Raw genomic sequence first — 17,177 nt, 5'->3', positions numbered from 1 at the left:
TCCACTGCCCTCTTTGGTCAGTAGTTCTACTTCTTGTAACTTATCTTCAGTTGGTAAACAATATATATGCTGAAAATTTCTGTTCACATCCTTGTTCATATTAGTAAAAACCTGGGTGACATTCTGGGAATAAAACATATATTAAAAGAATTTGTGAGCATATGTGGGTATACATATAGCCAAATAAGTACATAATCACACATTATTTATACTACCACATGAAGAATAATCCAGTGTATTAGTAGCCACTAATATAGCCAGATTAATATTTGTAGAGAAATATATGTATGACATTACTAAGTGAAAAGAGCAGTATGGAATATCTCTTTTAATAAGCATACCTCTGTACCTGTAAGTTGTTTACAGTTGGAGGGACATTAATTATGTCTCACGACAAGTAGGCCATAGCAGATGTAATATAAAATAAAGAACAGTGGAATGGAATTTCAAAGACTGGGAGCTGGTAACTTGGGAGCTGTCTTCTCTTTCCACAGATGTCGTTACATCTAAAATGCTAAGGTGTTTTCAGCTCTAAAATGAAGGCAGAAATGGGCACCAGACAGGACATTCACACCATAGAGTTGTCCGCTCTCTTCCTGAGCCATGGCAGACATTAGTCCTGTTTTAGTGTTTTTCCTCTGGGCTCAGTGGTGATGGAGCAATTGTCTCAATAGTGCGTTCTAAGCCGTGATACGCCCCAAGCCATGACTTTTGAACAGTCTGTTCTTTATATTTGAACCTCCTCTGCTGCTCCTGGACAAGGTGACAGAAGGTCTTTCAGCCAGAAGATTTTTTTTTATTGTCATAACATTGTGCACATTTCTGGGCCTTATAAGGACATATTTATTCAAGTATATAATGTATTTTGAGTGTATTCCCTCCATGTGCCCTCCCTTCCTCCTTAAGTCCCTTCTATTTGCAGATACACATGCTTAGTTTTATGCTTCCATATACCATCTAAGATCCACAAATGAAAACATGCCATATTTGTCTTTTTGAAGCTAACTTGATTCACTCTGTGTGGCAATCTTTGCATCTGTTTTCTTCCAAACAATACCTTTGTTTCAGCGAGAAGGTATTTCTGATCAAGGAGCATTGTGGGGAAAAAGTAACCGGAAATTCTTTTCCAAAAAAAAATTTTTAAACCATACCTTCTTTTCTAATGACCACATTTTTAAGAATTATAAGAAAAATAACAAATGAACTAAGTCTTGACATGCCTCAATAATTTATATCAATTTGTTTAAAGCAATTATTAAGATATTTATTTTATGCAGTATCTTTGTAATTCAATACTATATTACTCTTAGATAATAAATTTTCATTGGAATTACTTGGTCTGTATTTAAGTGCACAATTTAAAAAGCAGACAATAATAATTATTGAAGAAAAGATCATGTATTTGAGAGCAAGTTGGGAGGACACAAGAGAAGTTGGAAGGAAGAGAAGGGAGTAGAAACAGGGAAAAATGTAAATATAGTACTCATGAAATTCTCAGAAAAATGAAGTTAAAAAGAGCAAACTTTTATAACCATATTTGTGACATTTCTTATACCAGAACCAAGATAGTCTTTAACTTTATTCAAAATTAAATAAAATTAAAACTTGAGATGATATTTCTGCAGCCATGTGCTAGGCATCTAATAGTCACATGTGCCTGGTGGCTGCTTATTAGAGAGTACAAGCAAAACGATCCCCAACAAGTCATATGGGTCAGTTTCAGCCTTTAGGGTGATTTTCTACTTAGGACAGCAAGGTATCAAAAATAAATATCTTCAGAATACAACTCCAAATCACATGATGAAGTCCTAAATAATTTGCCACAGACAAACTGAGTGCGACTTGGGTAGGAAGTTCTTGAAACACCCACAGCTGGATACTTTTCTTCACCATGTTGGCAGTGACGCACGGAGCTGGTGAGAACAGACTATCTTACTTTAGAAACCGTGTCTCTTCTGCTGCAGGCATGGGACCCGTTGTGCTGGAGAAGTGGCAGCCGCGGCAAACAACTCTCACTGCACCGTTGGAATCGCTTTCAATGCCAAGATTGGAGGTATGGGACACTTCCAAGGATATACACGGGAGCCAGGAAGCTCTTGGCTAACTGCTTTGCCGAACCCTTTTCAAGCTAGCGCTGGGCGTATCTATGCATGGCAGGGCGCAACTGCTGCTGACTGCACAGTAACCTCATGGAAGATGATGGTCAGGACAATGATGGACACTTGCCACAGACCCCCAATATGTCCCAGATACAGTTTTTCTAAGTAGATGTGCAAAAAAAAAAAAAAATGTTACCCAGTAGTGACCACAGAAATGTGTTCAATTGATACTAACTCGGAATTGGTGCATGGGTCATGAAGAACTGGCAAAGCAAACAAACAAAAAAACGTGAAACCATAATATCTTTATGGAAGAAGCATTTTAAGACAGCCTCAAAACAGAAAAACCGTGTTTTTTGGATATGGTGCTTAAGCTTTTAAAATGTACCTTTTAATTGTAACTAAAAATACTAAATGATAAAATCTCTTCTTAGAATCCCATAATGTAGTGATACTGTTCCCATGAGTCCAGAATTTACATATGTATGTGTGTGTAGATAGCTAGAGATGTGGATAGATAGAGGCAGACAGGCAGGTATGCATCATATCTGTGTGTTTGTGTGTTCACATGTATATATGCTCACATATACTCAAACTCAGGCACAGGTATGTTTATTATAAAGACCTAACCAACACGGTATGAACCAAAGTGCTGAAAATGTGGACTCCGACTTTCCCACTTGCAATCATTGTTGTAAGCAACAAATGATTGCCACAGTCGCACACAAATGGGAAGACAGCATCCTCATAGACCCCAGTGACTTCATAATTAGGCCTGAAGATGTTCCCCCAGGTAGGCTAAAGGGTGTCAGATGACTTCAAACTTCTGCAGCCAAGACTCCCAGTAGCTTCCTCAAGCAGACAGTTCCCAGCCCTCTGTATATAGCTTTGCTTTGTCTTATGAATGATTGTGGTCATTTAACTGCCAGATTGAGCATAGCAAGATGCTAACAACAACCAATAAAATGGAACAATTATAACAAAATATTGTAAGAAAGGTTACTTGAAACATGAATCGTTTACTTGTAGAATTTCCCATGTCCTATTTTTGGACCCCATTTGACCATGGGTAACTGATGTCAGCAGAAACAAAGCTACAGAAGGAGGAACCATGATGGAGCTGTCCTTAAAGCAGGTTCCCGAGATCCCCTTGACCACCAACAATGTCAGAAAATGTCTGAATGCTTTATTTTCTGTCTTTCACCCTTAATTTCTGAGGCTGACAGTTTGTTGCCCAATAAATAGCTGCACTCAGGAACATCTTCTCTGATAAGGACAGAGGCTCTTCCTGAGGTGTGATAAGAATGAAGGAGTCCCCTGTTCCCCCAGGAGGGTCAGATCCACTGCTACCTGGGTACCACCAACAGTCACCTCTCACCTATGAGCTTATGTCCTCTATTGCTATAATTGCATTCCTAGCACTGGCTGACCCAGCACTCTGGCCCTGAGGGAAAAAGTGAATAAACTCTGAACTCCCTCATAGCTGCTGACCAAGCTTAACCGTACTTCCTTAAAAAGATAAATGTATGGCAATGACTCAAAAATGTTCTAAGTAAGAATATTCTGAAGTAGAATTTGACTCCTCAGACCCAAGACATAAAGTTCATAGTGGACCTACGCAATAGTGGCGCACACCTTTAATCCCAGCACTCGAGAGGCAGAGCCAGGTGGATGGATCTCTGTGAGTTTGAGGCCAGCCTGGGCTACAGAGCAAAATCCAGGACAGGCACCAAAACTACATAGAGAAACCTTGTCTTGAAAAACCAAAAAAAAAAAAAAAAAAAAAAAAAAAAAAAAAAAAAAAAAAAAAAAAAAAAGTTTGTAATGGAATAAGAAAAGATGAAGCAACTTCTAATCTTTAAACTGCACTAAATTATGAAATTAAATTCTTTATGTATTTTCAGTCAAAAAGCTCATGACCTTCTAAGGATGGTTTAGCAGACACATAGCTTGCATGACAGGAAACCCAAGTCCAGTTGTTATACTGATGCTTTCATGTTCTCACCTGACCCTCTAGTTGCTTAACTGGGAGCAGTTCTAGTATTTAATTTACAGCCTGCTGTGCAGGAAGTTGCTTCTAAATACAATGTAACAAGATGAAGTAGTGTGTCTGCCTTTGCTCTAAAACTGTGCAGAACATTGTTCTAAGTTACTTGCTTTGCTAATTAACACCATAACACAAGAAAAGTCACCCAAAGTGACAATATTCTATATTAATCCAAAATTGTGTACAATTGCGTGTATTAATTAAAAATATAAAAAGTAAAACTATAGACAAGTGACCCAAGTTTGATTCCTAATACCCACATGGTGGCTCAATAATGTTATGTAAACTCTAGTTCCAGGGGATCTGACACCCTCTTCTGGCCTCCTCTGGTACCAGGCATGCATGTGATGCACAAGGTATATGCAGGCAAAATACCCACATACATAAAATAAATAATAAAACTTTTAAAATATAAAACAGTGCAAGTCTTAGTGATGATATTTAGTATAAACAAGTTTTCCCTTTACTAAATGATTAAAAGTTATATTATTGTTGTAAGTTCCCAAAATACAGAATAAAAAGGGAAAATTGGCATGTGACGTATAATTTATTTCTCACTATATTAGTGACTATTTCTGAAAAATGGTATTAATTCTGGGTTTCTGACTGATAGGAATGAGCTTAAATGAAGACTAACAACTCAGTGTCGCTAAAACATCTTGAGAGTTATTTGTAGTGTTAAACATGTTATCATCCATTATTTGAGTTGTAAATAACCTGGCAACAAAGAAATGCACTAAGTTTATGTCTGTCCGATATTATAGGGTATATGGGAAATGAGACCAAGCTAGCTTGGCAACTTTGCAACTTTTACCAAAGTGCTAAGGTTAGAAGATTTCTACATCTGTGAGCCCAAGTTATTCAATGGAAAGGAATTTAGGATGGTAGATTGCTTGAGTATCTTTGTCAAATATTCACTTAACAAAGGCAGGAAAGATCGAAAGATTTGGAACCTTGGAAAAAGAATAGAAAATTAAAAAAAAATTTTTTTGAATAAAATTTTGCTCTTTTATACACGGTGAAACTTCCTGTCTTCCCAAGACAGGATAGCTTCTACAAACTGTATGGGACCTTTTGCCGGGAAAATGCTCACTGAAGTATTGGTTAAAATGTATTCTTGGGGCTAGGGAGATGGTCAAGAGTGCCTGCTGTTCTTACACTGTTCTCAACATCCACATGCTGGCTCACAACTGCTTGTAACTCTAGTTCCGGGGGTCTCAGTGCCCTCTTCTGTCCTCTGAGGGTTTCTTACACACACATGTCACACATAAAACCCAGGCAGACATACACATACACATACACATTATAATTGAATAAATAAATAAATAATTTAAAATATTTTTAAAATGAATTCTTTATTACCCAACATTGTCTACGTGGATTGTTTAGGTATCATCTAATGGGGATAAGTAACAAGCTTGCTCCTTTCTGCTTCGAAGGTGTGCGAATGCTGGATGGCGATGTCACAGACATGGTGGAAGCGAAGTCTGTCAGCTACAACCCACAGCATGTGCACATCTACAGTGCCAGCTGGGGCCCAGATGATGATGGCAAGACCGTGGATGGGCCAGCTCCTCTCACCCGGCAAGCCTTTGAGAACGGTGTGAGAATGGTAGGTTTCCAAAGCCTCTGGGGTGAGGATTTTCATATGCAGAGTGTGCATGCCTGCCAGCATCCAGGCTAGAGGATTGCTGAAGCTCAGGGGCCAAGTGGCCACTGGAAAGAAGTCTTGAGCACTGGCATCATGAGTTGTTTCTGGTCTACAAAGGAACTCAGAGTTAGTCTTTGCTATAGCATGAACAGTGTACTTGGATGTTTAGAGCGGCAAAGAAGAAATGCGTTAATTAATACATAAATGTGACACTTGGAGAAGCGAATTCCTGGGGCTGAGCAATTGAGTAGGTATCGACAGTCTCCATATGGTGTTGACAGAACATGCAGCAAGGGCCTCTGACATCTCCCCTTGGTGTCACTGAGTCTCACTTCTGTCAAAAGATGATATTATTTTTCTGTGGCCACCAGATCCCCCTAATCAGTTAATTTAGCATTTTCTTTGATGTCACTGAAAGAGTGACTGAACACTGTCCCCAGAAAACCGAGCTCCACAATCTATTATAGTAGAAGGTTTGTTTCAAATTACAGATCTTAAATTGTCTTAAATTAAATAAAAGTGAAGATGCTAGAATTTATCCTCATGGAGAGAGGGTTGCTCCACCAGAAGCGGGGTCTTTCATTCTCCTACTAATGACTAGAACTTGGAGTTACATAAAGTATATATATATATATATATATATATATATATATATATATATATATATATATATATATATATATTCTGAATGATGTCATTGATCTGACCCTAACCTCCCTTGCCTTTCTTATCTTCCCATTCCATTGCCTTGCAAACATCCTCCACTCTTGTTCATTGTCCACATTGTCAACACATTCTGTTTCCCTTGCACTTCCCCCAAGTCCTTCAATCGTCTTCTGAAAAGCTACATCTTCCCAGAAGCCTCTCTAAGCCCACACTGGAATTAGCTAACTTTAGTCCACTCCTGTGGGCTCACTGTGTTTGATAGTCTTACTGATGCTGGGTAAAGTTCAGTCATACTTATATTTTATACCCGAGTTCATTCTAGGCGTATCTTCATCACGAAAGTGTAAGTCCCAGGAGTGCAGAACATGCCCTTTATACATATTATATGGACTTTTACAAAACTAAGAGGATGTATTGAATTCTACTGAGCACTTTGTAAATGTTTGCTGCATCAAATTTAGTTTACTACAAATGATGCTAACCACAGTGTTTTTGTGGATTCAGCCCGGATATGGAACAGTGGGATGCATTCAGTTGATTAGTGTAATGTTTGAGCAGGAATAAAAATCATAGTGAGTCTTGCATAATTTTATGATCCTGGGTTAGATTTTTAGCCAAAGCCTGAACTAAGCCATCCCATGACTATTCTGAAATGGATTTGAGGAGGAAAACACACTTGTTTTGTAAGCACTTTCTAGAAAGAAAGAAAAAAAGTCGGGGTTGTGAAGACATTTTCTTTTCTAGTTCTGTCCATATTCAGTTACTTTTGTATACTTTTATAGATATATAATAACAGATAGATAGTAACTTGTTGCCTAGAATTTTCCTTTCAAAGAGCCTTAATATCAAATGAGTATACCCTATGTCATCTGCTGATTCATGGTCAAACCTGTTAACTACAAATTACTATTATTGCACAGTATACCACCAGTTGAATAGCTATTTGAGTTTAGTTTGCATCTTCCAATTATGAGTGCATTGTACTCATAAGAAAGGGAGAACTGAAATTTCTCAATAATATGAAAATCCTTTATTAGTAATGAACATAGCTTTGCAGTTGTACACATACATATAAAAAATGTCCAAGCCTCATAGCCTCATGGCTGTACACATACATATAAAAAATTCTCAAGCCTCATAGCCTCATAGTTGTATTCATACATATAAAGAATGTCCAAGCCTCATAGCCTCGTGGTTATACTCATATATATAAAGAATGCCCAAGCTTAACAGGTAGGTTTGCTAACTGACTAGTGGGCATGTGGGTAAGTAATAAGGTGCCAAGAAAATGTTTGTAAATTCATTTTTACTGGAGAGTCTGTAGCTCAGCAGAAACTATAATCTTAATTCATAAAGCAGATAAAAATGTCACTTTGATTGTAAAAGTGTTTCCTTTTTAAAGTTAGGTTCAAAAACAGATCATGTGAGAAACAATTCAAACACGTAGTACTTTTAGAAATAAATGATGTAGAAAAATTAAGCTAACTTTAAATGCAAAAGAAACACTTTTTATTGTGGTAAGTCATATGCAAAAAGTATGTAAGGAAGAAGTTAATAATGGATTTCCCCACCCCAGTAGTCAGTTGTTGTTAAGTACAACTGCAACATCTTTTCATACCCTTAACCACATTAACCTGCCAACTGGGAATCACATTGAATCTCTGCGTAGATCCTATGGGCATCATTCCAGGGCAGCCCTTAGAAATAGGGCTCATTGGTTTTATTTGTTTCAAAATTTTAGGAAACTTGCAGTACCCTAATTTAGGGACTGGGGTACAGCTCAGAAATCAAGCATGTGCTTAGCATGCATAAAGCCTTAGGTTCAGTATCCATCACCCAAAACTGGAAAGAATAAGGATAGCATGATTTATTCAGCATTCCTTTGTAGATCTTCTGGGGATTAATCTGAACAAAAAGGGACTTCAGTTTTAAGATGAACCATTAAGTTTTAGAGTTGAAGGAGTAGCAAAAGCAGTAACTTTTAAAAGGGGAGATTTATCTTCTGGTTCGTCGCCCATCTAAATCTGAAATGGCAGCAATAAACCATTGAAATAAGACAAAATTGATTGGATAGTGTTTTCATGTATTCGGTATAGTGAAGCTTTCAAGTTAAGCTAAAGTCAAGTCTAGTATTTCTCATTTGCTTCTGACTTTAACGAAATCAAATGCCTTGCTTCCATTTCTTCTTCTAACGTGGTATGATAATGTACTCATTCACAGAGATCTTAAGAGGATTCAGTGAGGTAATAATCCACAATAAGGTCATTAATGCACTGTCTGAATAAGAAGTATTTAGAGAAAAGGTGTCTTCTTCAAAAGTGCTGTTTATATTTGTCCCTCGCCCCTCATCCTTCTCTCCTAGCTCCTGCCCACATTGCAGAATTTTCAATGACTCCATCAGGTTACTATTTGGGATGGATTGGAAACAACATGGCACAGGTCAGCCCAGATTCTCTGAGCTTCACTGAGGTCTTTTGTGTTGTTCCTTCTCTGTCTATTCACACTGTCCATCCCACTGGCTCAAAAGAGAGAAGTATGCAATTTAAAACATTTGCAATTTTACTGTGATTCTCTGTCAGTGAGTACACTGAGAGAGAGAGAGAGAGAAAGAGAAAGAGAGAGAGTGTTGTTTGCTCATGTATCTAGGCTCAAATTGTTTGTTTTCTCAAAAGATGTTTCTCTAGATAGCTGTGAATATTCCATTCAATCTTTCAAGGTGATCTTGGGTAGTCTTTATCAATAATGAAAATTTTGACTACTTCTTATGGTGAAGCATCAAATGAAACCTAACTTTATCTTCTTTGATGCCCGATAGAAGAACTAAATGAGCTATTTAGTGATTTGAGAACCTAAGGAACAAAGGCAGGTAAAGACATGCCTTCAGCTAAACATTTAAAAGCTTGTACAGTGACCCTAAGTCAGGTTGGCTCTTCGGTGACCTAGCCACATCTTCCACTTCATGCAGGGGTTAGAATGATTTATCCTCACCCCCCTTGAAGTTTAGTGAGTCGCTACTCCTTTAGTACCAAAAATAAACAGTGAAGAAAACTAAGTTTTATATGTAATTCCTAATAGTCCCTACGCCCTATCAACAAGGCAAAATACAAGCAGAGAATCCATACAAATATTTCAACTGAGATGCATATAGTGGATGAAATACAGCTGGTAGCTAGGAGGGGCAGGGCTATTTAGATGGGAAAGGTAGACAGTCCTCTCTGAGGAGGCATTATCTGCAGATATAAAAGATTGGTCTATCATATGAAGACCTGGAAAAGGAATGTTCTATGCAAGAGCAGAAAGCACCAAAAACCCTAAATAGCAAAGGGTTGCTGTTTATTTCTAGGACAGAACAGTACCTCAGGCAGTAGGAATAGTATGATCAGAAAGCAGTAGAACAATGGGGTTGACTAAGACCAGGTCAGAGTACTTTGCTAAGTCACAGAGAGGGTTTGCACTCCATCCTGTTACAGAAAGACACTGGAGGTTCAAATGGGGCAGAGGTCTTGCAGACATACCATACCATCTGTCAGGTGACTGATAAGGGACAAGAATGGGAGACTGCAATGATCCAGGACAGCATTAAGATGGTGGCAGCACTATCCAGACCACAGAACACTGTCCAGATCAGATAGCAGGAGAGAGAAGGACAAGTATCATGAAATCTATTCACAGGAGAAATAAATACATTTCTCTCAGAGCTTCCAAGTATTGATCGTGTCCATTCTTTCTGCTAACTAATCAGAAACATACCAAATATTGAATTTCAAAATGCTCCCCACTTGTTTACTATAAGATAAACATTTGACTGAGTAGGATGTAATAGTGCTTTCAAAGACTTTAACAAAATCAGAATTGATTCATTTTATAGCCTCTTTAGAATTAATGTGCTAAAATTGTACCAGAGAAACTGTGTTAAACACACCATATCATAGTTGACAACCTCTCTCTCTCTCTCTCTCTCTCTCTCTCTCTCTCTCTCTCTCTCTCTCTCTCAGGATTGCATTTTATTTGATATCAAGGAGCTATAAAATTAAGTGTAATTTTTTGAGTGGTATAATTTGGGCTATACTCAATGAATGGAAATGTGATGATGATGAAGTTGATGGTGAGGAAGATGGAGACAAAGGCGATGACAATGATGGTGTGAACATTTAATATTTTGGCTGATCTGTTCACTGCTGTCATTCATCTAAGCCCAAAATAGGCTCTTAGTTTTTAATCTATACAATAATCTTGTGAGATGGGCACTATTCTGCAAATCTTACAAGCAGAGAAAACTAATCTGTCATAGCTATCAAAATCAGAACAGGGCCCTCAAAGCACCCTAATAAGTTCAGCTGAGTATTCCCTTGTGTCTTCTTTGACACATGTGACTCTTCCTGAATCATGCTTTTCTGTTTCAACTGTTATCAAATACACATTCACACAGTTAGTTCTCCTATCTTAGAAAGAATAAGTAAGGCTGGAGAGATGACTCAGTGGTTAAGAGTACGGGGTGCTCTTCTAGAGGACCTGGGTTCAATTCCCAGCACCCACATGGCAGCTCACAACCAACTGTAATTCCAGTTCCAGGGGGTCCAGTGTCTTCTTTTGGCCTCCATGGATATCAGGCCATGTAAGTGGTCCACAGACAAACATGCTGTCCAAAAATGCACACACATAAAAATAAAATTTAGAAAAAAGAATAGGTGCCGGGCGGTGGTGGCACACGCCTTTAGTCCCAGCACTCGGGAGGCAGAGGCAGGTGGATCTCTGAGAGTTCTGAGAGTTCAAGGCCAGCCTGGGCTACCAAGTGAGTTCCAGGAAAGGCGCAAAACTGCACAGAGAAACCCTTTGTCGAAAAACCAAAACAAAAAAAAAAGAAAAGAAAAGAAAAAAGAATAGGTGATGAATCTCTTTCTTCTTACTATGGATCCCCTTCATTTTCCTGCCTACATTTCTCTTTCCCCTTCAGGTTGAAATTCTTTGTGGCCTCTCCCGTATTGCCATCTGCCAGGTCCTGCTCTCCAATCTCTTGGCGCCATTGCACCAGACCTCTACCCCAGCAACACATTGAGGCTGCTCTGTCTCATTGACCTCCACACACAGAGACCTCCAAGCTCTCATCTAGCTTGTTGTAACAGGGCGCCCACCTGCTCTTCCTGTGCACCCCAACCCCAAAGCCCCTTTAAAGCTCTGTGGTGTTGTACATGTTCATGTTATGATCATCTCCTCTGTAAAGGTCCAGAGTCCGACTACATCCTCTATTGTATGCCAAATGCTCAGAACAGGCCTGACACTCAGTGGGGATTTAGTGAAGAAAGAATGAATGGTTGAGGGACATATGAATGAATTCCATGTCAATTTGCTGTGTCTATTCAAAAACCACATTTACATTGCTCTGACTATATATAATGAACCTGAACTGTTAAGCATGCTGATAAACCACGGTGGTTAAAGTACCCAGCATCTGAATGTAAGCTCTCCAATTTGAAAATGTAGGTTATAACACTTTCTTTCCTCATTCAGGTTGAAGCTAACCTGTAGGATCATCTGTTTGTTCATTCAGTCAATGGAGCTAGATGCTAGCAGTTCCCTTAGAAGCTCATATTTTAATGCCTGTAAAATCCACTGCATAGTTCCTGATCCAATGCCAAGATTCTGAATGTTACAAGTCTTAATCAGATTCACACCTGAAATAATCAAGGCACTAAAGATGAACTGCTGACTGATCATGTAAAATACCATGAGAATCTGCATGGTCCCACATGCCTGGGTTTAATCAATTTGCATTTGTTGAATGATCCCATGGAAATCTTCAGATAACTATTATTGTGTGATCGGTATTAGCAGAAAAAAATATTAAGAGCATATTTGCTTTATAAAATCAAAACACAATGAGGTGGGAATCAATAAGTTTTTGTTTTGGTTTTTTTCCGGCAAGTACTTGAGAATTACCATTTTTTTATGGTTTCTTTGGTGACTTGAAAATACATTAAAGGGTTTGAGTGGTTTCAAAGTAAAGAGATGTACTTAACTTTATCTCATTAAGGTTTTCAGTTTAACCATATATAAGCTTTTCTTTTCTCTCTGCCATTTCTTTCTCCCTCCCTCCTTTATTCCTTCCCTCCCAACTTCCTATGGAGTCTTACTATGTGTCCCAGCTTAGACTATGTACCCCAAGCTAACCTCAAGCTAAGTCATCCTCATTCAGCTTCACAAGTGCTGGCCTTATGAGCATGTACCACACACAACAAAAATCTCATCACGATTAAAAAAAATGCTTTGAACTTAAATTTCATTCTAGTTTCTATAAAACTATTCTCTTAAAATTAAGCTGCATTTGTTAGATCTTTGCAGTCATAACCTTAGGACTAGAAATGACTTGCTTAATTCAATTCCTACCACTAATGTATCTTCTTATATGATGATAGTCTTTGATTCCCTTGTTTTCCTTCCTAAAACCCATGGCTTCAGCCTACTCATCTATTAAGCAATTCCCTAGTACTGTTTGCTCAGTCTGTGACTGCTCGCTTGTCCTCACCATTAGAACATCTTTTACACAGACTTCTCAAACCAATATGCTTCTGAAACCTCCCATCCAAAGCTTTGGCTTTCAGTTCTGCATTAATACTACAACTTAAGACATAGTTCTATATGCATGTATTATCTTCTTTTCCCTTTAAACTTAATCACAGTTTCCCATGACTGCTATCTTAGGCTTTTAGCAGGGCACATGGGGTCTCTCCCATTTTTTGCAGGGCTTTCAGAATAAGACTTTACATGTCATCTTTTAAAAGACCAGTATAAAAATCACCCTATCACCATTTGCCCTTGAGTGGCTTTGAGTCAGATCCTTGGCAAATAGTATCGAAGGAGACATTTGTGGCTTCATCTTTTTAGCTGATCCTAAATAGGAAAATGATTTCATAAAGTAAGTGACACCACAGACAATTTTCATATATCGGTGACACTGAGCTGGGTGGCATAATGAGAAGTTGACAGTGCAGAGCTTTTTCTGATGGACGCTGTTTATCTGTGCATTCCACTGTGCTCAGCACTTTGCTAGATGGCATGGAAGGATGGATAGCACTTAGCCCTTGTCTTAGGGAAAGTCTCTCTGTAATGATGAGGGACTGTCTAAATAAAGTGTGAGCCAACTCTCGAAGGACAGAAAACACAGCACAAGTAACAAAACCTGCCTGCCTTCAAGCCATCTTGTCCACTTTGGTTTATTAAAGTTTAATAAGACTTGTGTGATTGGTATGGTTGGTACTTATCAGCAGGTGTCTGACACATTGACAGCATTTCCTGACAAGTGTACTCAATTATGTTCTCTAGAAAAAGAGCAGGAAATTGAAATGGAATCTTTTCTGTATTCAGGAAAGCTTATATTATGGTTGCCTTGTCGTTTTACTCAAAAAAGCTTACTTAAATGCCCACTACATGCTTAGCATCGGTTTGGCATTTGCCTCTGCACCCCACCCTTGGAGAACTCATGTAATGCACTGTGAATAGTTGAGAACCAAATTTTACAGAATTCTCTTGAGCTGAGGAGATGGCTCAGCATTAAAAGCACGTCCACAGGACCAGAGTTCAAATCTCAGCATCCCTGTCAGGAAACTGAGACTCACAACTAACTGTAACTTTAGCTCTAGTTAATCCAGTGCCCTACTCTGGCTTCTGTGAGTACACACACACACACACACACACACACACACACACACACGCACACTAATAATAAAAATAAGTAATTATTATTATTATTATTATTATTATTATTATTATTATTATTTTTGGTTTTTCGAGACAGGGTTTCTCTGTGTAGCTTTTGCGCCTTTTCTGGAACTCACTTGGTAGCCCAGGCTGGCCTCAAACTCACAGAGATCCGCCTGGCTCTGCCTCCCGAATGCTGGGACTAAAGGCGTGCGCCACCACCGCCCGGCGTAAATATTATTTTTTAAGTCATGAGTTTATCTGTCACTTTATCTATAAGTAAATTTTCAAGTCCAGGCCAACTTTCTTTGAGGGTTTTTGTTTGGAAAGGCCATTAGAGCATTCAGTGAATTCCAAACAGAGCCAATGTTGAAGACAAGGAATGAGAGTCTGGGAACTCAAAATGTTTGCTTGTCAACCTCCTGTTGAAACTGTACCCCTAATTCCATCTTCACACTACTGTGTCCAGGGGTCCAGACTTTAGTGACTGTTTCTTCTCAGAAAACCAACCCATTTTCCAGGCAGGTAGATATGTAGAGTGTTTGGTGAAAGCATAAGGTCCATCACCAACCACTCGTTGTCTGTTGAAAATGCAAAAGTCACACATGCAGTTTTTAAAGCCCTTCAATTAACCTCTGCCCTGCATTAGCTACATGTCAGCAGGAGTCCTCTTCTTTTGGTTTGCTTGTTTCTGTTTGGAGTGATTGCTGGGCTAACTGGGGAGCTGGGAAATGTCTCAGAGGTCATTCTACTGTGCTTCTAGAACAGCAGAAGCATATAGATACTGGGTGAGGTGAACTTAAGGTCCATTCTAAGCAGCCATTATTTGTTCTCCCCCCACACACACACAAAGGCTAATGAGAACACATAGATGCATTTCCTTCAACACAATCTGACAGTCAGTCAGCAGAAAATATAGATCACTATAATAAACAAAGATAAGTTGAACTAAACTGATTATTCCTGTCACTTAGAAGTATGTATGATTTGTGGAGTAGAATTTGTATTGCACATAGTATGCCTACATTCTTCATTATATGATGAATACAGTCTAATGTAATACTCAAGGCTTTTTAAAACACTGTTATAATGTGGCTCTGGTAGCATCATAGGAATGCACACTATATGGATGTGTAAACGGAGTCTTGGCAAAGTTAGGCAATGTGGTTGGCCATTAAGAAGCATAACTGTGGTTTATACTCAGATCGCTATGTAAAACCTATATTTTCTACCATTGTATAATATTGACTCCTATTGAGTATCATATGGCACATCTATGCATGTCAGCCAAAACATGGTCATAGAAGTGACCACAGCAACAAAGAACTATGTCTTTGAGTCTCTAGAGGAGTTATCATGCAGACCATATTGAGCAACATCCTGGACTTCACTGTGTTGGCTCTCTCTCTTTCCTGTCAACTTTATAGGAGGTTCAGGACTTTATGGAGGGTACAGTCCGTTGTCAGTTTGAGACAAGACATGTTGCTAAGTTGCCAGTGCTTCTGTTTCCTTTGGAAAGGACCATACTCCTGTTCTCTTTATTGAAGCCATTATAAAGACCCAGCAGCATAGCTCATCTGATGGATGAAGTGCTCAGCCTGGCAGCTGATCTTCTCTTCAAAGAAAGGGTGGCATTGAATTCACTCTTAAAAATCATAGAGTATTCACCATGGAGCCTTATATATAAAAATATGAGTCTAATATAATCGGTCACTTTTATTTAAGACAGAATTGTGTTTATGGAAAATTCTGTGGGCTGATTTTCCCAATTTCAGAGGTCTTACAAGGTACACTATGTAAGGTCAAGGATATTGCTGCATGTAGTTGAAGACTGTGACATCATTTAAGCCCCACATTGGGTTATAGAGAGGGGTTACTTCCTTGTTGCTTTTTTAGAGTTGAGCTGGCAGTTGCAATAATTCACAGAAAGAATTCCATAATCTAGAGCTAACTTCAAGTGGTATGAACTTTTATTATCACTGGAATATCTCTCTCCTTTCTAAGCACTTTTTCAAACATTTACAGTAAATTCTTTTCATACCCCTGTTGGTAATAAATGTTTTTATTCTCTATGGAGGGAATTTTTCAAATCTCAGTCCCTCAGCATAAATTTAAATGTAATGACACATTTGAAAACAGTTGCAAATTTGTGCTTTTTAAACATTTGTTTTTGTTTTTAAATATTTGTGTGTGTGTGTGTGTGTGTGTGTGTGTGTGTGTGTGTGTGTATTTGGATATGTACATGTGTAGCAGGAATCTTAGAGAATCTTATTAATAAAATCAAACCTGAGGCCAGTTATTGGGGTGAATGCTGGAAGATCAGAGAAGCAGAACAAGTCACAGCCACCTCACCTCGACAGTTCCTCAGCTGATCCTGTTTCCTCAGACTGGAAGCTTCTGTGTCCTCATATCCCAATGGTTCTCAGCTGAACTGCTGCTCAAAAGCCTGAAGCTTAATCAGCCAAATGCTTCTAGTTTCTGGTCCTCACGCCTTATATATCCTTTCTGCTTTCTGCCATCACTCCCTGGGATTAAAGGCTCACTTTCTGGATTAAAGGCGTGTGTCACCATGCCTGTCTGTTTCCAATGTGGCCTTGAACTCACAGAGATTCCAGAGGGATTTCTGCCTCTGAAATGCTAGGATTAAAGGCATGTGTGCCACCATTTTCTAGCCTAAGTATCTAGTGGCTTTTCTGTTCTCTGATCCCAGATAAGTTTATTAGGGCACACAATATTTTGGGGAACACAATACCACCACATACATGTGCGTGTAAATGCCCAAGGAGGACAGAGGTATTGGATCCCCCTGGAGCTGGAGTTACAGGAAATTGTGAGCCACTTGACATGGATGTTAGGAATTGAACTCAGGTCCTCTGCAAGAGCAGTACATACTGTTAACTCCTGAGCAATCTCGCCAGCCCCTCAGAATCAAAAATATAAAATTAACATTGTGAGTGCCCCTCTTGCTTCCATGAACCTGACTTTGCTGAAAGTTAGAGCCCGGCTTTGCCTTTGCTGA

The 17,177-nt window shown here is 38.9% G+C and overlaps 1 protein-coding gene across 4 annotated transcripts in view; it reads left to right on the top strand.

Moving 5' to 3' along the window:
* Pcsk5 (proprotein convertase subtilisin/kexin type 5) overlaps window positions 1–17,177 on the top strand; it is a 434,887-nt gene that overhangs the window by 167,164 nt on the left and 250,546 nt on the right. For all 4 annotated transcript variants that reach the window (XM_076560923.1, XM_076560919.1, XM_006995970.4 and 1 more), the window contains exons 6-7: window positions 1,965–2,053; window positions 5,586–5,758. In XM_076560923.1, the coding sequence (XP_076417038.1) occupies window positions 1,965–2,053; window positions 5,586–5,758 (262 nt within the window). The remainder of the gene's footprint in view (window positions 1–1,964; window positions 2,054–5,585; window positions 5,759–17,177) is intronic.

Source organism: Peromyscus maniculatus, chromosome 1 (assembly GCF_049852395.1).
Source record: "Peromyscus maniculatus bairdii isolate BWxNUB_F1_BW_parent chromosome 1, HU_Pman_BW_mat_3.1, whole genome shotgun sequence".
Classification (NCBI taxonomy): domain Eukaryota; kingdom Metazoa; phylum Chordata; class Mammalia; order Rodentia; family Cricetidae; genus Peromyscus; species Peromyscus maniculatus.
Note: the sequence above shows the minus strand (reverse complement) of the source record. Positions and strands in the feature narration are given on the sequence as shown.